The sequence below is a fragment of the Nomascus leucogenys genome, chromosome 6, assembly GCF_006542625.1.
Source record: "Nomascus leucogenys isolate Asia chromosome 6, Asia_NLE_v1, whole genome shotgun sequence".
Classification (NCBI taxonomy): Eukaryota; Metazoa; Chordata; class Mammalia; order Primates; family Hylobatidae; genus Nomascus; species Nomascus leucogenys.
In genome coordinates, this window is record NC_044386.1 from 94,761,294 (window position 1) to 94,782,035 (window position 20,742).

The following is a 20,742-nucleotide window of genomic DNA, read 5'->3' on the forward strand; positions in this document are numbered from 1 at the left end:
ATGGCAACGACCTGAAACACCCTGGCTCCCGGGATCCTACCCCCTTAAACAAATGAAATAACTTCCACTGTCTTTTCTAATGCCTTAATTCGGTCCTCAGTTAAACTGGCGGTTGGCGCCAGTTTTTTCCAGGGAAGGATTCTGGGAGACGGAGGAGGAGACGTCAGCATTTCGCCCTCCCACCGGCACCTCCAGTGGGCTGCGGTCCGCTCCCAGCCTCACTCGAGCAGGCCCCGCCCTCGCAGAGGCCGTTAGTCCAAGTCACGTGATCGTCGACTCAGCTGACCCGGTCGGAACGGAAAAAGAGATTCCCGGACCCCGGCTTCTTGGCGCGATGGTGAGGCACCAGGAACGAAGCGAGGCTTGGGCTGCTGGAGCGGGAATGAGGGGGCGCCAAGTGGCTCCGGAAACTGGAGGAGGTTGTACTGGCCTCTCCGCAAACACAGTGGGTGCGGGCGTGAGGGCTGTGGGTCTGCTAGGGAAAAGTCCACCGCTCTCCCGCTCCTGAGACGGGGGCGGGGGTAGAAGGTAAGAGGCGGGTAGGACAGAGCAGGCCGGCCGGCTTAGAGTCCCGGTGCTTCCCTGGGGAAAGGAAGGGCCCCTGCCTCCCGGGGCAGGAACTAGGGCTTGTCGGGAGCTGGGAGTCCTTTCAGGTCTTCCCCAGCCCCAAGAGGACCCCCCAAGGACATCCCCTTCCCCAGCCCTGCTGTGGGGCTTGTACAAGAAGGTGCTTAGAATCAGGCTCACTCTTGCACACTGTTAGGAAGCCCCTCCGCTCTTTCCAGAGCCAGAAAGTAGTAGTTTTGGGGTTGACACTTATCCATACATCCATCCAATCCATCCATCCAATCCATCCATCCGTACGTTCTAAGCGCATACTCTATACCATGAAGTGTGCTAGGCACTGGGAGGACTTGAGCTGCCGAGGGAAGGGGAAATCTGAGGCTTGAATTGGCAGTCATAGTTAAGGCTCTAGGGACAGAGACCTAACTGCGCCTTGTGTGTAGTGCTAAGGGCGCTCCCTGAGGATGCCTTCAACCTTAAAGGCGGATGGCAGGAGCTGGCTGGCTGAAGTACAGTTTGTGTACCAGGGGTTGGGAGGAGTGTGTCTTCAGACAGGGAACAGCTGTGCAGAGACTTCGGGTGAGAGAGAGCATGGCTCCCCAGGAATGAATGCATTTCTCATAGCTGGGAGAGTATCATCTGGAGGTTGGGGAAAGATGAGGCTGGACAAGTAAAGACCAAATCTTCCTGGCTCTTGGATCACCACAATCAAGATAATGAACATATCCACCGGCCTCCATAATTTCCTTGTGTGAGGGGCTATTTTAAGAAGTATTATCAAGAAGGGCTGTTCTGGCTGGGTGCGGTGGCTCACGCCTGTGATCCTAGCACTTTGGGAGAGTGAAGAGGGTGGATCACCTGACGTCAGGAGTTCGAGACCAGCATGGCCATGACACTCCAGCCTGGGCAACAGAGGGAGACTCTTATTTTTTTATTTTTTTAAAAGAAGGGCTGGTCTGTTGTGTCACTTAAAGGATAGCAAGCCACTGGCCGGGCGCCGTGGCTCATGCCTGTAATCCCAGCGCTTTGGGAGGCTGAGGGGGGGCGGGTCACCTGAGGTTGGGGGTTCGACACCAACCTGGCTAAAATGGTGAAACCCTGTCTCTACTAAAAATACAAAATTAGCCGGGTGTGGTGGCACATGCCTGTAATCCCAGCTACTTGGGAGGCTGAGGCAGAAGAATCACTTGAACCTGGGAAGCAGAGGTTGCAGTGAGCCGAGGTCACGCCATTGCACTCCAGCCTGGGGAACAAGAGTGGAACTGTCTCAAAAAAAAAAAAAAAAAAAATAGGATAGCAAGCCACAGACAGTGCAGCAGGCATGGAGGCGGGAGCAAGGCTGGTGTCCCTGAGCAGCAGCAGGGAAGCTGGAGTGGCTGGAGTTGTGTGGGTATGGGGAAGAGGGGAGAGAGGTCACTCGTCTCTGTGAGGCCCAGGACTTTGTTTTATCCCCTGCTGTACCCCCAGCACTTAGAGTGGGAGCTAGCACAGAGAAGGCACTCAATTGATGTTTGCTGAACAGATGAATGCCTGGAGTAGACCTCAGAGCAGGGTTTGGTGGCAGGGTGGGTCAGGGAGAGAGTTTACTCAACAGCCTGGTGATAGGGGAGAACAAGTGGCCAGAGGGTATCCATCTATGTCGGGGACCAGGGGTTCCTGCTGGGCAGCAGTGTGGGAGACACACGGATCCTGGCCACACCTCAGACCTCCTTCCAGCCTGATTACCTGCCTCCCTCCCTTGCAGAGGTTCCGGTTCTGTGGTGATCTGGACTGTCTCGACTGGGACCTGGCAGGGATCAGCACGCTGGCCAAGATGGCTGAGTGCACAGGGTCTACTCTGGGTGGAGGAGGGGTGCTGGGTCTGGGAATTGCGGGTGTAGGGGATGGTGAGGTTTCTCTGGGGCTAGGGCTTCAGTGCTGTCAGCCTGTACTACCATGCTTTGTGACCTTGATCAGTGGCTGGCCTGCTCTGAGCCAGTCCCCAGGAAGGAGGGGTGAGGTTTGCCAGCCTGGCTGGTGTAAGGACTTCCTTCGCAGTCCTCTGTGAAGTTGCAGCTGCTCTGCAGCCAGGTACTAAAGGAGCTGCTGGGATAGGGGAATGATGTGAGTACAAGATCCAGCACCCCATTGTCCCATGACCTTATGACCCCCAGTGCCCTGAAACTCTGCACTAGGCCCGGGGAGACAGGTGACCCAGCCTCCCAACCTCTCTGGGCACCTCCCTTGCTTCTTTCCAGCTTGTCTGTTCCTTATCACAGGATCCAGGCTGGGGATAAGGGGCTGGTGAGCAGGGGCCTGGCACCTCCTGAAGGTCTCCTTTCCCCATAGTATGAGAGAAGGTCCTGAAGCTCACGGCTGACGCCAAGTTTGGTGAGTAGCCCGCTGAGTCTACAGGCCCCAGGCAACCCTGAGAACTTGGCCTCGTGCCTGGTACAGAGGGGCTCCCCACCCCTCCCAGCAGCATCCTTAACCTGCCTTCCCTAGTGGAGGAGCATGAGGGAAAGAAAGACATTGACCTTCCCACCTTGCTGTCCTCTGCCAGCTCCTGGTGGAGCAGTAGCAGTGCCTGTGGCTCCAGGAGGCCTTGGAGCCTTGAGCTGAAGTTAATAGGGTAACAGGGAGGTGGCTGGACCCACAGTGACACCCCCTGCCCCACCCATGGGTCCCTCAGAGTCAGGCGATATGAAGGCCACAGTGGCAGTGTTGTTTCATGCTCTCCGGTGCGGCCAAGCACAGTGTCGATGGCGAATCCTTGTCCAGTGAACTGCAGCAGCTGGGGCTGCCCAAAGGTACGGGTTGTGGGTTGGCAGCTGGGCAGCCTGTGGGCCAAGGGCTGCTAGAGAGGGGGACAAGCCCTGAGGTGTACCCTGCCCTGTTTGGGCCAGGAGTCCAAGCCCAGCTCCCACCTGCTACCTCCAGAGCTACTCCATTCTACCCCCAGAGCACGCGGCCAGCCTGTGCCGCTGTTATGAGGAGAAGCAAAGCCCCTTGCAGAAGCACTTGCAGGTCGGCAGCCTACGCAGTAAGTATGAGGCCAGCCAGGGTCCGGGCCCATTCTAGAAGGTGCACACAGCATGCAAAGTGCATGGAGAGTCCAGGGAGATGACTTAACCGTGGTCACATGGTTACTAGCAGCCATAGAGCTGGGACCTGGCCCTGGGTCTCCTGACTCCAGCCAAGGTTTCTTGTCACTGAGGTCTGCTGTGGGTGATCCGAACTGATAATCGGGTACCTGCCCGGTTCTGAGCCTGGGTCAGCAGGATGGGAGCTTCTTAGAGGCCACATAGCCTTGAAGGGTTGAGAGCTGAGCGAGGGTGTCGGCTGAGGGCCACTTGGCTTGCCTGCTTTGATCCTGAGAGCCACCCACCCCATCTCACAGTGAATAGGTTGGGAGGTGTGGGCTGGCGGGTGGACTACACCCTGAGCTCCAGCCTGCTGCAGTCCGTGGAAGAGCCCATGGTGCACCTGCGGCTGGAGGTGGCAGCTGCCCCAGGGACCCCAGCCCAGCCTGTTGCCATGTCCCTCTCAGCAGACAAGTTCCAGGTCCTCCTGGCGGGTGAGGCTCAGCTATTCCTCGATGGGTAAGAGGCTCTGCCAGGTCCGCCTGACTGCCTCCCACCTGCCCACCTCTTCCCTCTGCAGAACTGAAGCAGGCCCAGACCCTGATGAGCTCCCTGGGCTGAGGAGAAAGGTGTTCCAGGCCTGTGTGGAGCTGCCCTGCCCGTATGGAGTCACGCCCTCTGAACTGCTCTTCAGGAGGCAGCCCTGGTTCTAGGATGCTGAGGCCCTGGGCTGGACTCTGGCCTCCCAGATCCCCAGCTGCTTCACTTCTCTCTTGAGAACTCAGCTCAGGGCTCCTGAGGACCTTTCCCAGCATTACCTTCCCTTCCCTTGAAAGGCAATTGTTGGCTGTTTTCATGAGCAGGAAAAATAAACAGAAGTATAAAGGAATGTGTGCAGGGGGTTCTGTTTGGGTTCAGATCAAGGGTTTTTGTGAGAGAAAAAAAGTGGCATATGGGCCTCCTTGGTCCATCAGTCATTTTCTTTTCTCAGTTGCTGATTGAGGGAGGTCACGGGTGAGGCCAACTAGGACCAAAATACATCTGCTTGTCTAGTGAGAAGAAAATCAGGGTTCTAGCTCCCAGATCTGGGATGCTCTTGGCTCTGCTGTCTTTGCCCCCTGGCCATGTCCTCAGACTAGCAGCAAGTTAGTGGCCCCAAAGCCAAATGCCCCTTGTACAGAAAGGAGATTGCCCTTGTTTCACTGCCATCTTTATTTATTTATTTAGAGATGGAGTTTCGCTCCTCTTGCCCAGGTTTCACTGCCATCTTGTTACTTATTTATTTTGAGATGGTACAGTGGTGTGATCTTGGCTCACCACAACCTCTGCCTCCTGGGTTCAAGCGATTCTTCTGCCTCAGCCTCCTGAGTAGGTGGGATTACAGGCATGCCCCACCACTCCCGGCTAATTTTGTATTTGGTTTTTTTTGTTGTTGTTAGTAGAGACGAGGGTTCTCCATGTTGGTCAGGCTGGTCTCGAACTCCTGACCTCAGGTGATCCACCCGCCTTGCCCTCCCAAAGTGCTGGGATTACAGGCGTAAGCCATTGCGCCCAGCCACTGCCATCTTCTTTAGGAAGAGAGAAGTGACCATACCTGAACCAGTCATTGGCAAGAGGAATGGTGTTACGGACTGAATGTTCATGTTCCTCCAGAATTCATATGCTGAAGCCTCTGTCCACACGTGCACACCAGATGAGGGCCATGTGAGCACATGAGGTGGCTGTCAACAGGAACTGCATCTGCTGGCACCTTGATCTTGAACTTCCCAACCTCCAGAACTGTGAGAAAGAAATCTCTATGGTGTAAGCCACTGGTCTGTGGCATTGTTATAGCAGCTCGAGAAGACTAAGGCAGATGGGCTCCCAGGACTGGCCCAGACCAGCCAGGGCTCCTGGTAGAAAAGGCTGATGCCAGGGTTGGCACATGGAGGGTACAAGGAGGACTCGCCTGGATTATCTTTTGGTGTAAGGAACCTATCAGAATAATGGCTTGCCGGGCACGGTGGCTCACGCCTGTAATCCCAGCACTTTGGGAGGCCAAGGCGGGCGGATCACGAGGTCAGGAGATCGAGACCATCCTGGCTAACGGTGAAACCCCGTCTCTACTAAAAAAATACAAAAAATTAGCCGGGCGCGGTGGCGGGCGCCTGTAGTCCCAGCTACTCTGGAGGCTGAGACAGGAAAATGGCGTGAACCCGGGAGGCGGAGCTTGCAGTGAGCCGAGATAGCGCCACTGCACTCTGGCCTGGGCAAAAAAGCGAGATTCTGTCTCAAAAAAAAAAAAAAAAAAAAAAAAAAAAGAATAATGGCTTGTTCCACTGGCCAAAGATGGGACAATTTGAACATCAAAAGAGATAAGTACTGACTCCACTCCTGACTTCTGCTTCTGGAAAAATGAAGTAGGTGTTTTCCCTATTCCTCCCACTAAGTACAGTTAACAACCCTGGATGTTACGTATAAAACAAACAAAAAGACTGAGCAGTGGAGAGAAGGCAGCTTAGCCTGGCTGGGATCCTCAGGACCTGAGGCTCCACACAGCAGAGAAAGTCCTGGAGCCTGGACCCCATGGCCCAGTCAGGTTGACACAAAACTGATCATCACAGATCTGTAGAACTATACTAAAGTGCTAACATTCATGATTAGAGTCTCAGAAGGTAAGGAGGAAGAGAGTGGAATGGAAAAAGCATTCAAAAAAATAATCACTAAAGGCCAGGTGCAGTGGCTGATGCCTGTAACCCCAGTACTTTGAGAGGTGGGACGATTGCTTTAGACCTTGCAACTGGCCTGAACAACACAGGGAGACTCAGTCTCTACAAAAAAATAAAAAATTAGCCAATCGTGGTGGTGTGTGCTTATAGTCCCAGCTACTCAGAAAGCTGAGGCGGGAGGATCAATCGCTTGAGCCCAGGGGTTTGAGGCTGCAGTGAGCTGTGATCATAACTTTGTACCTTTTGACCAGTGTCTCCCCTTTCCCCCACAACCCACCCCCTCTCTCCTCCAGCCTCTGCTAACCACCATTCTACTGTTGACTTCTATGAACTTTTTTTTTTTTTTGAGACAGGGTCTCACTCCAGCCTGGGTAACAGAGCTGAGACCCTATCTCAAAAAAAAAAAAAGTATATATACACATTGGAATATTATTCAGCCCTTAAAAAGCAAAAGGTTCTGTCATTTGTGACATGGATGAACCTAGATGACATGATGCTAAGTGAAATAAACCAGGCACAGAGAGACAAATACCACGTCACCTCACTTATGCCTGGAGTTGAAAAAAAGGCCTGGGGCAGTGGCTTATGCCTGTAATCCCAGCACTTTGGGAAGCCAAGGTGGGAGGATCGCTTAAGCCCAGGAGTTCGAGAACAGGCTGGGCAACATGGGAAACCTGTCTCTACAAAAAGCAAAAAAATTAGCCAGGTGCGGTGGCACATGCCTGTAGTGCCAGGATTGCTTGAGCCAGGGAGGTCAAGGCTGCAGTGAACCATGACAGTGCCTCTGCACTCCAGCCTGGGTGACAGAGTGAGACCCTGTCTCAAAAAAAAAAAAAAAAAAAGTTCATAGAAGTCGACAGTAGAATGGTGGTTAGCAGAGGCTGGAGGAGAGAGGGGGTGGGTTATGGGGGAAAGGGGAGACACTGGTCAAAAGGTACAAAGTGCCAGTTAGGAGGAGTAAATTCTGGTGATTGATTGCACAGCGTAGTGACCAGTTAATAACGATGTATACTTCACAATAGCTAAAAGAGGGTTTTAGATGTTCTCATCACAAAGAAATAAATATTTGAGGTAATGGATATCCTAATTAGCCTGATTTGATCTTTTTTTGTGTTTTTTGTTTTTTCTTGAGACGGAGTCTCACTCTGTTGCCCAGGCTGGAGTGCAGTGGCGTGATCTCGGCTCACTGCAACCTCCGCCTCCCGAGTTCGAGTGATTCTCCTGCCTCAGCCTCCGTAGTAGCTGGGACTGCAGGCATGCACCACCACCCCTGGCTAATTTTTTGTATTTTTTGTAGAGACAGGGTTTTACTATGTTGGCCAGGCTGGTTTTAAACTTCTGACCTCAGGTGATCTGCCTGCCTCGGCCGCCCACAGTGCTGGGATTACAGGCATGAGCCACCGTGCCCAGCTGATTTGATCATTCCACAATGTATACATGTAACAAAACATCACACTGTACCCCATAAATGTATACAATTATTATTTGTCAATTAAAAATAAAACTATAGATAAGTCAGACTACTATTTCTAAAATATGTTCAACTAGCCACATTTGGGCAAGAAGAAACAAAAATGAAAACTGGGAATAAACAAAGTGATAAAAAAAATCACAAGGAGACTAGCCTTGGCAACATGGCAAAACCCCATCTCTACAAAAAAATACAAAAATTAGTCAGGTGTGGTGGTATGCACCATTGTCCCAGCTACTCAGGAGGCTGAGGTTGGAGGATCACCTGAGCCCAGGAGTTCCAGGTTGCAGTGAACCATGATCATACCACTGCACTCCAGCCTTGAGTGACAGAGTGAGACCCTGTCTCAAAAAAAATTAGAAAGAGCTTATCCTGTCTTTTTAGTCAGGATAACCACATAGCCCTGGTCAGTGAGGTAAAGCTATATTTGACAGATGGATTCTATCAGATATATGAAGAATGACAATTAGAAAATCACTTTGAGGTTGGACACGGTGGCTCACGCCTATAATCCCAATACTCTGGGAAGCCAAGGTGGGTGGATTGCTTGAGGTTAGGAGTTTGAGACTAGTCTTGGCAACGTGGTAAAACCCTGTCTCTACTAAAAATACAAAAAATTAGGCGTGGTGGCCCCCACCTGTAATCCCAGCTACTGGGAGGTCGAGGCTGCAGTGAGCCGAGATTGCACCATCGTACTGTAGAGTGAGACCTGTCTCAAAAACAACAACAACAAAAAACTAGAACTTTTTTATTTTCTTTCGAGACAGGATCTCAAGGCGAATTTTTGTATTTTTAGTAAAGACGGGGTTTCACCATGTTGGCCAGGCTGGTCTTGAACTCCCGGCCTCAAGTGATTCACCCCCCCCGCCCCTCCCCCCACCCTCGGCCTCCCATAGTGTTGGGATTACAGGCGTCAGCCACTGCGCCTGGCCAAAAACCCAAAACTTTATATTCATTGAATAGCAACTAGGCATTTCCTCCTTCCCCGCAGCTCCTGGCAACCACCATTCTACTTGCTGCTTCTATGTGTTTAACTATTTAGATACCTGATATAAGTGGAACCATGAAGTATTTGTCTTTCTGGGGTTTTTTTGCTTGCTTGTTTTATGAGACAGAGTCTCGCTCTATCGCCAGGCTGGAGTGCAGTGGCACGATCTCGGCTCACTGCAACCTCCACCTCCTGGGTTCAAGCAATTCTCCTGCCTCAGCCTCCCAAGTAGCTGGGACTACAGACACCCGCCACCACACCTGGATAATTTTTGTATTTTTATTAGAGGCGGGGTTTCACCATGTTGGCCAGGATTATCTGGATCTCCTGACCTCGTGATTCACCTGCCTCGGCCTCCCAAAGTGTTGGGATTACAAGCATGAGCCACTGTGTCCAGCCTAAGTATTTGTCCTTCTGTGACCAACCTTACTTAGTGCAATGTCTTCAAGGTTACCCGTGTTGTTGCATGTGGCAGTATTTCCTTTTTTTAAAGGCTGAATAATATTCCATTGTCATTTTTTTAGGGGGGCAGGGATGGGGATAAGGTCTCACTCTGTCATCCAGGCTAGAGTGCAGTGGCATGATCACAGTTCACTGTAGCCTCTGACTCTCAGGCTCAAGCAGTCCTCCAGCCACAGCCTCTGGAGTAGCTGAGACTACAGATGCATACCGCTTTGCTAATTCTTTTTTTATAGAGAGATGGAATCTGCCTATGTTGACCAGGCTGGTCTTGAACTCGTGGGCTCAAGCAATCCTCCTGTCTTGGCCTCCCAAAGTGCTGAGATTACATGCATGAGCCACCATGCCCAGCCTATTATATATCACATTTTTAAAAATCCATGTATCAGTTGTTTCCACATCTTGGGAATAATGCTTCAATGTGTGTTATCTCTTGATTGGGGTGGCAGTTACATGACTGTATTTGTCAAATATTGCAGTCTGAAAGGGGTAAATTTTACTATATGTAAATTATACCTTTATTTAAACAAGAGAACAACAAAGAAATTACTCCATAGATTATTTGGTGGTCACAAGGTATGAAGCATATGTTTTCTAATGCAGAGGTCTGGCTGCCACAGTCCCCGTCTTGATCAATTTCAGCTCCCACTAAAGTGGGACAATGAGATATTGGGTGCCTCCTGATATGATGCAATTGAAAGTACAGAGCAGTGGCCAGGCGCAGTGGCTCATCCCTGTAATCCCAGCACTTTGGGAGGCCGAGGCAGGTGGATCACCTGAGGTCAGGAGTTTGAGACCAGCCTGGCCAACATGGTGAAACCCCTTCTCTACTAAAAATACAAAAATTGGCCGGGCGCGGTGGCTCACGCTTGTAATCCCAGCACTTTGGGAGGCCGAGGTGGGTGGATCACGAGGTCAGGAGATCGAGACCACGGTGAAACCCCGTCTCTACTAGAAATACAAAAAATTAGCTGGGCGTGGTGGCGGGCGCCTGTAGTCCCAGCTACTCCAGAGGCTGAGGCTGGAGAATGGCATGAACCCGGGAGGCGGAGCCTGCAGTGAGCAGAGATTGCGCCACTGCACTCCAGCCTGGGTGACAGAGCGAGACTCCGTGTCAAAAAAAAAAAAAAAAAAAAAAATACAAAAATTAGCTGGGAGTGGTGGCACATGCCTGTAGTCTCAGCTGCTCAGGAGGCTGAGGCAAGAGAATCACGAACCCAAGAGGCAGAGGTTGCAGTGAGCCAAGATCATGCCACTGCACTTCAGTCTGGGTGACAGAGCAAGACTCCATCTCAAACAAAACAAAACAAAAAACAATGAAGTATGGAGCAGCACCTAGGAAGTATCCCTGAATATTTATATAATCAAGCCTTTAGATCTAATTCCCAGCCTGCAGGATGAACCACAGATAGAGGAACAATCTCTGTGACAATATCAGTGACACCCTGAGGATACATTCAGACAAATTGAGAATGTGATGCAGCATCTATCTTAAAGGACAACTGTCTGAGACTCTTCAGAAAGGTATCATGAAGACAAAAAAAAGAAGGAGATGAAGTGGGTGAGAGAGAGAAGGTGGTTTCATCTAGATTTAAAATTATTAAAAAGATATAATCTGGCCAGGCGCGGTGGCTCACGCCTGTAATCCCAGCACTTTGGGAAGCCAAAGTGGGCAGATCACAAGGTCAGGAGATCGAGACCAGCCCAGCCAATACAGTGAAACCCCGTCTCTACTAAAAATACAAAAAATTAGCTGGGCGTGGTGGCGGGCGCCTGTAGTCCCAGCTACTCCAGAGGCTGAGGCTGGAGAATGGCATGAACCCGGGAGGCGGAGCCTGCAGTGAGCAGAGATTGCGCCACTGCACTCCAGCCTGGGCAACAGAGCGAGTCTCAGTCTCAAAAAAAAAAAAAAAAAAAGACATATTGGAATCTGCTTGAACAAACCAGCTATAAAGACATTTTGAGGGCCGAGCACCATGGCTCACACCTGTAATCCCAACACTTTGGGACCCCGAGGTGCGGGGATGGCTTGAGCCCAGGAGTTTGAGGCCAGCCTAGGCAACATAGTGAGACCACGTCTTTACAAAACATGAATTAGCCAGGCATGGTGGTGTGTGCCTATAGTCCCAGCTACTCGGGAGGCTGAGGCTGAGGATCACTTGAGCCCGGGAGGTCGGAGGCTGCAATGAGCCATGATTGTAGCCTGGGGGACAGAGTGAGACCCTGTCTATATGTATGTATGTATATATATATATGTATAAATATATATATATATATTTGGGACAATTGGGGAAATCTGGATGTGAACTAGCTATTAGATGATATGAAGAAGTTACTGTTGGCTGGGCATGGTGGCTCACTTCTGTAATCCCAGCACTTTGGGAGGCCGAGGCAGGCAGATTACTTGAGGTCAGGAGTTCAAGACCAGCCTGGCCAACAAGGCGAAACCCCGTCTCTACTAAAAATGTGAAAATTAGCCAGGCATGTGGCACACGCCTGTAATCCCAGTTACTCGGGAGGCTGAGGCAGGAGAATCATTTGAACCCGGGAAGTGGAGGCTGCAGTGAGCCAAGATTTCACCACCGCATTCCAGCCTGGGTGACACAGTGAGACCCTGTCTCAAAAAAAGATACTGTTAACTAATATCTAATAACTTAGATATTATTAGATATTGTCAACTAATATCAGGTTGTTAATTCTATTCATTTATTTTGGCAGAAATATTTTAAAGTAAATTAGACAAATCATGACATTTCATACCCAATACTTTAACATGTATCTCTAAAAACCAGTTTCTTACAAGGCCACATAATTTTATTACGCCTAATAAGGAGACGTAGCAGGGTAGTGTGAAGGAGGGGAAATCGTGGCGATGGGTTAGGTATACACTTAGAACAAAATGCAGACCCCACACGGAGGCCCTCCCGAGGCCCAACCGGACCTGACCTGGGCCCTGTTTGCTTCTCTGTCTTCACCTGCCAGCACTACCCGCAGCTACACTCCAGCCACACAGGACTTCTTTGAGTTCTTTCAGTGACCAATCTCTTTCCTCGCCTCAGGGCCTTTGCACCGGCGGTTCCTTCCGCCGGACGTGTCGGGTTTCCTTTTTTTTGCAGGCTGGCGCCTTGTGATTTCAGAGACTCTCCGCAACAGAACCATCTCAAGTGGGTCTACCTCCTCGCCCTTTTTTGTTGTTGTTGCTTGGCTGCACTTCTGACCGGGCAGGCCGTGATGATGTTTGTTTATGAGTTAAGTCTGACTGTTCGTTGGTGCTTAAGATCCCCACCGGGTCCCTAGGGCCTGTGCGTACCGCGCACCTGTGCACGTCCTGCGCGCAGCTGCAGGCGACTCCGCTCTGGCTCGTCGCTGTTTCCTGCTGGGGGTGCCGACCCTGTCCCAGGCTAGCTGGGTGACTTCCGCCAACCGCAGAGACAGGGGCGACCCGGGGCCTCAGACCTGCCCCCGCATCCCGCCGGCGCCAGGCAGTGGGAAGTCAGGTTCCTCCGCCACCTCCCAGCCAGGTAACTGCCCCGAAGCCTGCCCCAAAGCCTGGAATCCCCCCAGCTCGGGGACCCCACCCCGAAGAGTCGCTACCGCCTCCCTGAGGGACTACACCTCCCAGCCGCTCCCAGCGCGCTCCCGGGCACCGCCCGTCCTGGCGTTAACCCTTTAGTGGCTGCAGTGGCGATGAGCGGAAAAGACTGCGGGTTCCCGGGGAGGGGGCGTGCAGGATCGGGGTGCGGAGGGTGCGCTGTAGGGCTAAGGAGAGGATGGGCTTTGGGGCCCTGAAGAGGAGGGGAGTCAGGATTAACCGAGGACAGGGTCGCAGTGGGGGCATGGGGAGGATGGGCCCTAGAGCGCCGCTCCTCCCCAGAACTAGGATTTGGAGCCTCACGTTCTCCCGCAAAACGAGCCCTATGGGTGCCAGGCCAGGGGCGGCGCCCAGGTGTGGAGGGGGCAAGGTACGGGCGTCTGCCTTCGCTAAGTGCCCCCTTCCACTTAAGGCACACCTTCGCCTCCGATTCCGAACCGCCCGGGGAGACAGGCAAGTGGCAAAGCGGGGAGGGCGAAGGTGAGGAGTCGATACCACCCACCCCAGGGACCAGGCGCTACCGCGGGCCCTTTCCCTCCCCCAGGCCTGGGGCCGGAGCTCGGGGAGCCCTTCCTAGTGCCCGCCGTCCTCCTGCGGAGCCATGGGGAGCGGCTCCAGCGTGTGGAGGGTGGAGGCAGCCCCCCCGCCTCGTCCTGGCCCCTGCCCTGACCCGGGGGCGGCCGCGGGGATGTCCGGCCAGTGGGGCAGGCCCGGGGCTCGCTGCGGCCGAGCGTCCAGATCCAGGCGCGTCCTAAGTGGGTGGGGTGGGGGCGCAGGGAGGGGCGGCCACGCGACCCTAAGACCCTTTCAGATGGTGGGAGGGCCTGGAGAAAGATCGTGTGCGGAGGGGGTGCTCCCTGAGATGGGGGGTCAGGAAGTCTCCTTCAAGTGTCCAGGACAGAGGGACAGCAGGGGCCAAGGCGGAGATGAGATCAGTGAGCGAGGGGAGCCCGGAAGAAGGCTGCAGCCACGGCCCCGCAAGGGTTCGGACTTTCCTCTAAACGCGGCGGAAGCCCATGGAAGGAAGCGGTTAGCAGCAAAGCAGAGAGTCCTGCTCCCTCTGCAGCCCTAGCTCCCAGCGCCCTGGGCTTTCCAGGCACTTTTCCGTGTAGGGGATTGAGGGCCGTGGCGAGGCCCGCACTTTCCTGCCAGCCGCAGCTGGCCACATGCCCATCTGACCCTCCGAGTTCTCCTCTAAAAATGGGGCTGACAGCCCCTACCTCACAAAGTCCACACCGGGCTCAACCCGCTGCCTTCCTCCCCAACAGGACTCTGCCGCCCTCCCTCAGGATGCCTGAGGGCCCTGAGCTGCACCTGGCCAGCCAGTTTGTGAACGAGGCCTGCAGGGCTCTGGTGTTCGGCGGCTGCGTGGAGAAGTCCTCTGTCAGCCGCAACCCTGAAGTGCCCTTTGAGAGCAGTGCCTACCGCATCTCAGCTTCAGCCCGCGGCAAGGAGCTGCGCCTGATACTGAGCCCTCTGCCTGGGGCCCAGCCCCCACAGGAGCCGCTGGCCCTCGTCTTCCGCTTCGGCATGTCCGGCTCTTTTCAGCTGGTGCCCCGCGAGGAGCTGCCACGCCATGCGCACCTGCGCTTTTACACGGCCCCGTCTGGCCCCCGGCTCGCCCTATGTTTCGTGGACATCCGCCGGTTCGGCCGCTGGGAACTTGGGGGAAAGTGGCAGCCGGGCCGCGGGCCCTGTGTCTTGCAGGAGTACCAGCAGTTCAGGTAGGGCCAGCACCAGGTGTGATGAACATAGTCGCGGGCTCCACGCCTGGCTCTGTTAGTGCCTTCTTGGCCAACAAGGGGCGAGTCCCTGCCCCTTCTGGGCCTCAGTCCCCTCATCTGCAGATCAAGACAGTGTCCCTGTCCTGGGTCAGCTCCCTGAGCCAATGGACATGGAAACTCAAAACTAATTTGGGGCCGGGTGTGGTGGCTCACGTCTGTAATCCCAGCACTTTGGGAAGCCGAGGCGGGCAGATCATGAGGTCAGGAGTTCGAGACCAGCCTGGCCAGCATGGTGAAACCCTGTCTCTACTGAAAGTACAAAAATTAGCCAGGCATGGTGGCACCTGCCTGTAACCCCAGCTACTCGGGAGGCTGAGGCAGGAAAAGCGCTTGAGCCGGTGAGGCGGGGGTTGCAGTGAGCTGAGACAGAACCACTCCACTCCAGCCTGGGCAACAGAACACGACTCTGTGTCAAAAAATAATGATAATAATAACTGATGGGGGAGGAGAGAGGAGAGCCAAGAGGAGGATGGGTAGGCACTGTCCTGAGGACGTGTGGCCAGTTAGTGTCAGAGAAGCTGGGGCTCCCACCCACAATCCCACACCACCTCTCAGGGCTCCCAGGAGGCTGAGAAGGTGGAGGGGCTTTAATATGGTAAGTGAGGCTGAGCGGAATTGTTTCAAGGGGATGGGGAGGGGGCTACCTCATGACATGGCTTCCGCCTTGGGCTTTGTGGTCTCCCACATCCGGCCTGCCCACTAGTCTGTGTCCTGTGGTCTCCTCTGCGCCACTTCCCTGCCTGCAGGAGGGTGTAACAGCCCCACTTGGGATGCGATGCAGGTCACCTCAGATGGCACAGTGTTGGCCACTTCCTTTCCTCTGAAGAGGAAACGTGTATGAGTCTCTGCTTCGTGCCAGGCTTCGTTCTAGGGGCTCAGGGTACAGCAGTGAACAAGATGACTGTGGTCCCTGCTCCCACAGAACTGATGTTCACATAGGATAGGGGAATGAGAAATGGACCCATGCCTTAGGAAAACCCAACAGGTGAAGGAGGTAGAGGATGACTTGGCCGAGGGTCAGGGTACATTAGCAATGGCCACTCTAGGGAGGTTTGAGCTGAGGCCTGACTGATGAGAAGGAGCCAGCCAGAGGAAGGCATTGGAACTGGCAAGAGTCACAAATGCAGAGGCCTGGAGTAGGCTTGAGAAGTTCTCCCTTTCTGGGGGATGCTGTGCGTCCGTTGGCTCTTAGGAGACTTGGATGCCTGTGGGATGGGTTGGAGATGTCTCTGGTGCCTTAGAAGAAAGTTGACTCCTGGCCTTCCCATGTGTGAACCCCAGGCACATCCCCAGGGAAACATCTGTCTTTGGTCCTGGATTCCTCCCACCTCAGCCTTCCTGGGGAGTCACGCCACAAGTTAACTCTGCCAGCTGGCTCTGAAGTTTCTCTCAGACCGCGAGCATTTGGGCTGTTTTCTTAGTCCTCCAGCTGGGGCGTGTGGCAATTGGCTTCCCTCAGGGATCAGGGCACCTCCCAGGCTACCCTTGTACCTTCACCCCAGAACTCTGTCTTCTGGCCCACTCATCACACCCATTAGTCAGTCTTGCCATGACCCTTTTCTGCAAAGAAACAAGATGCACATCCTCTTCACGGTGAGGAGGGGAGACCCATGACCCTTGGAGGGGGGTTGGGGGCTTCTAGGGCCCTCACTGGTGCTCCACATATCTCCTGCACAGAGCCAGACGATATCCAGGATCTTGAGAAGAATGGATCCTACCAGTGGCAAACCCACATATAGTCTCTAACCCACCACAAATGCTATACAGGGAGCTCCAGACTGCAAACACACTTGAGGTCCTGTGGCCACACTGTTCTCATGTCCTGAGGAGTCTGAGGTGATAAACCCACAACCTCATCTACAACCTCATGTTGCCTTTTTTTTTTTTGAGACAGGGTCTCGCTGTGTTGCCCAGGCTGGAGTACAGTGGCGCCATCACAGCTCAGTGCAGCCTCAACCTCCAGGGCTCAGGTGATTCTCTCACCTCAACCTCCTGAGTAGCTGGAACCACAGGAGTGCATCACTAAGCCCCTGGCTACTTTTTAAGTTTTTGGTAGAGATGGGGTCTTCCTTGTTGCCCAGGCTGGTCTCCTGGGCTGAAGTGATCCTCCTGCTTCATCTTCCCAGAATGCTGGGATTACAGGTGTAGAGCCACCACACCAGCCTCTTGTTACTTTAGATCAGTATTTTTCACCTTTCACAATGAATTTATTTTTAATTTTGTTTTTATTTTTTGAGATGGAGTCTCGCTCTGTGGCCCAGGCTGGAGTGCAATGCCGCGATCTCAACTCACTGCAACCTCCACCTCCCAGGTTCCAGAGATTCTGCTGCTTCAGGCCTCCCAAGTAGCTGGGATTACAGGCACCCACCACCATGACTTGCTAATTTTGAATTTTTAGTAGAGACGGGGTTTCACCATGTTGGCCAGGCTGGTCTCGACCTCCTGACCTCAAGTGATCTGCCCGCCTCGGCCTCCCAAAGTGCTGAGATTACAGGCGTGAGCCACTGCACCCGGTCGTCCTTTCACAATGAATTTAAATCCCTTGATGTTCCCATTTAACAGATAGGAAAACTGGAGCAGGGAGAAGAGGAACTGGAACTCCCAGTTTCCTTCCCCTTGCACCCAGAAACAGGTTCTCTGAGCCCCTCTCCCCATCCCATGGAGGGTGGGGATGGGTCTTATACACCCAGACTGTGTCCCTCCAGGGAGAATGTGCTACGAAACCTAGCAGACAAGGCCTTTGACCGGCCCATCTGCGAGGCCCTCCTGGACCAGAGGTTCTTCAATGGCATTGGCAACTATCTGCGGGCAGAGATCCTGTACCGGTCAGCAAGCAGGCATGGGCATGGGGACTGGGGTGGGCCAGGTGTGCCCACATTCCCCACTGCCTAGCATGGCTTCCCCTGCCCCCACTACAGGCTGAAGATCCCCCCCTTTGAGAAGGCCCGCTCAGTCCTGGAGGCCCTGCAGCAGCGCAGGCCGGTGAGCCCAGAGAGGGATGGAGCACATGTGCTGGCACACTGGTGTCCACATGGGCCGGCAAGGAGATGGGTGGGGTCAGGTGTCCCCAGGTTAGCTCAACAATGGGGGCAGGGAGGGGATGAACTGCCCAAGGTCTGCCAAGCTCAGAGGGAAGGTCAGCTGCCTTTACATGGCCCCGCTGACAGACAGGTCCTGCCCCTGCCCCTTCCTCAGAGCCCGGAGCTGACCCTGAGCCAGAAGATCAGGACCAAGCTGCAGAATCCGGACCTGCTGGAGCTATGTCACTCAGTACCCAAGGAAGTGGTCCAGTTGGGTGAGGCCAAAGATGGCAGCAACCTCTGCTTCAGCAAATGATTGTATAACCCTGGGGCACTTGTCCCCTCTCTGGACCTGATTCACGGATTTGGAAGTTTGTAGCCCTAGTTGTTACTCCACAGACTAGGCCTCCTCACTTGTCAATAGTGTTTCCTCCTCACTTGTCAATAGTGTTTCCAGGCTGGGCGCAGTGGCTCACGCCTGTAATCCCAGCACTTTGGGAGGCCGAGTAGGGTGGATCACCTGAGGTCAGGAGTTCGAGACCATCCTGGCCAACATGGTGAAACCCCATCTCTACTAAAAATACAAAACATTAGCCAGGTATGGTGGCGGGCACCTGTAATCTCAGCTACTCGGGAGGATGAGGCAGGAAAATCGCTTAAACCCAGGAGGTGGAGGTTGCAGTTGAGCTGAGATCGTGCCATTGCATTCTAGCCTAGGCAACAAGAGCAAAACTCCACCTCAAAAAAAAAAAAAAAAAAAGGGTTTCCTCCAAGCTGCCCATGAGGCAGGCAGGACAAGGATTCTTTTATATATTTACACACACACACACACACACACACACACACACACACACACACGCACATATATATTTTTGTTAGAGATAGGATCTTGCCATGTTGCCTGGACTAGCCTCAAACTGGGCTCAAGTGATCCTCCCACATCTGCCTCTAAGTAGCTAGGACTACAGGCTCACACCACCACACCAGGCTAATTGTTAAAAATTTTTTTTGTAGAGACAGGGTCTCCCTATGTTGCCCAGGCTGGTATTGAACTCCTGGCCCCTAGGGATCCTCCACCTAAGCTTCCCAAAGTGTCGGGATTACAGGTGTGGCCACTGCACAGGGCCAGGACAAGGATTCTTAATCCGACTCCAGGATGGGAAACCCATGGCCGAGTGGGAAGAAACCAGCTGAGGTCACATCACCAGAGGAGGGAGAGTGTGGCCCCTGACTCAGTCCATCAGCTTGTGTAGCTGAGGTCTGGGCCAGGTCTAACCAGGCTCCCCACTCCTCCCAACCTGAGCCTGCCCTCTGATCTCTGCCTGTTCCTCTGTCCCACAGGGGGCAAAGGCTACGGGTCAGAGAGCGGGGAGGAGGACTTTGCCGCCTTTCGAGCCTGGCTGCGCTGCTATGGCATGCCAGGCATGAGCTCCCTGCAGGACCGGCATGGCCGTACCATCTGGTTCCAGGTTGGGCCCTACTGTTCACACAGGCAAACAGAGACCCCAGGAGGCTGATGGGTGGAAACATGGGGTCACAAGAACTGGGGTGGTGATGTTCAGGGTCTGTCTAGACCCTCCAAGGACCACACTGTTCCTGAGGGTCACATCCCTCCCCTCCCTTGCATCCCAGGGTTGCAGCTAGTGGAAGTAGCCCAAGTGGAAGTAGCCAAGGGCAGAGCAGCTTTGCTGATGTGGACTCAAACATGGGGGATGTCCTAGAGGCTTCCTAGGGGAGAAGCTACACTGATGTGGATGGGTGTGTGTGAGTCCTGCCTCTCCAAGGAATACTGCCCCTGTGCCAACCCAGGCTGATTCCTGAATTATCCCCATCCCATTTTAGGGGGATCCTGGACCCTTGGCACCCAAAGGTAAGCTACTCCTAATGTAATAGGCGAAGAGAGCAGAAAGGACTTTACGCCTGCAAGGGCTACAGCACCCTTCTCCACCCTATCCCCCTGCAACCCTGGGAGTCACCCCTGGGCAGGATAGGACCCTCCAACTCCAACACCAGTGTCCTGCAGGGCGCAAGTCCCGCAAAAAGAAATCCAAGGCCACAGAGCCAAGTCCTGAGGACAGAGTGGAGGTATGGCTGCCTGCTCCTGCCTCCTCCTCCCCTGCACTCTCCAGCCCTGGCTGCCCCTCCCAAGCAGCTGCCTTACCCTAAGAGGGTGGGGGGAGTGGTGGGCCCTAACCAACCTCTGAACTGCTCTCTCAGCCCCTCAGGGACCCGTGTCTCCTCCATCCAGGACCCTTCGCCTCCAAGCAAGGCCCCTTCCAGGACACGAAGGGCAAAGAGAGACCTTCCTAAGAGGACTGCAACCCAGCGGCCTGAGGGGACCAGCCTCCAGCAGGACCCAGAAGCTCCCACAGTGCCCAAGAAGGGGAGGAGGAAGGGGCGACAGGCAGCCTCTGGTGGGCTTTGCTCATCACTCCCAGAAACTGGCTCTACAGGAGAGGATGGGATGGTGGCCTAGGAGCGCATGTACAAAGGTGGGAGAGAGGCTGCCACAGCAGCCCCTGGGAGTCTGAGCTGACCATCTTGCCTGTTCTTCCCCCAGGCCATCGCAGACCCCGGAAGGTCAAGGCTGACACCCCATCCTTGGAACCGGAGGAGACCTCAGCCTCTTAGCAGGAGGGTCTCCCTGCCTGCACTCACCCTTTCTTATTGTCTTGCCCTGAATCTGGGGGGTCTGAATTCTTGGGAGCAGGCAATATCTGAAGGTGCAAACAGGCCCTACAGCTGTTCCCTACACAACTCTCATGTTTTTAATTGTACCCCATCTTCCACATCTTTAAAGCTCATGTGAAAAATGCTGCATTTTTAATAAACTGATAAATTTGAACTTCTTGGCCCCTCTTGGTCTGAGATGGCAAGGTAGGAAGGGCCTGCTGCCCGGTCCTGGTGACAGAAGGCCCAGCTCCTCACAAGGCAAAGTGAGCCCCCATCCCAGTCAAGTCTCTGGCTCTATCAGAGGACAGTCTGCCTCTGCAAGGACAGCCCCTCAGAGGTGGTACAAAGACCCTGGCCCCAGGCAGCCCAGGAGCCATAGCTCCTCCAGTCCAGATTCTCCAGGGTCCAGGGCTGCCCCCTC

General features: G+C 53.9%; 2 protein-coding genes and 1 long non-coding RNA gene across 14 annotated transcripts; all 3 read left to right on the forward strand.

The window, feature by feature from the left end:
* The first annotated feature begins 265 nt into the window (after nt 1-265).
* On the forward strand, nt 266-2,867 carry LOC115835520. The gene is made up of 3 exons (XR_004030566.1): nt 266-337; nt 2,309-2,667; nt 2,823-2,867. It is a non-coding gene; the product is annotated as an uncharacterized LOC115835520 (long non-coding RNA).
* A 48-nt stretch (nt 2,868-2,915) lies between these two features.
* On the forward strand, nt 2,916-4,515 carry COMMD4 (COMM domain containing 4). The gene is given in 5 exon segments (XM_030814824.1): nt 2,916-3,269; nt 3,271-3,353; nt 3,506-3,586; nt 3,944-4,120; nt 4,207-4,515. Coding segments are annotated over 5 exon segments (429 nt in total). The 5' UTR covers nt 2,916-3,222; the 3' UTR covers nt 4,248-4,515.
* A 7,433-nt stretch (nt 4,516-11,948) lies between these two features.
* NEIL1 (nei like DNA glycosylase 1) lies at nt 11,949-20,493 on the forward strand. 12 transcript variants are annotated; one of them, XM_030814810.1, is made up of 10 exons: nt 12,346-12,773; nt 14,113-14,568; nt 17,334-17,453; nt 17,547-17,610; nt 17,824-17,923; nt 18,990-19,117; nt 19,491-19,518; nt 19,672-19,733; nt 19,897-20,062; nt 20,209-20,493. In XM_030814810.1, exons 2-10 carry the CDS (start codon nt 14,135-14,137, stop codon nt 20,277-20,279), a joined length of 1,173 nt encoding a protein of 390 aa, XP_030670670.1. In that variant the 5' UTR covers nt 12,346-12,773; nt 14,113-14,134; the 3' UTR covers nt 20,280-20,493. The 12 variants fall into 12 exon arrangements, 11 of the variants coding, with proteins under 11 accessions (XP_030670666.1, XP_030670668.1, XP_030670670.1 ...); XR_004030565.1 differs by lacking the exon at nt 12,346-12,773 and adding an exon at nt 12,785-13,324 and having other exon boundaries at nt 19,866-20,062; nt 20,209-20,338; XM_030814803.1 differs by lacking the exon at nt 12,346-12,773 and adding an exon at nt 12,925-13,324.
* The last annotated feature ends 249 nt before the right edge of the window (nt 20,494-20,742 follow it).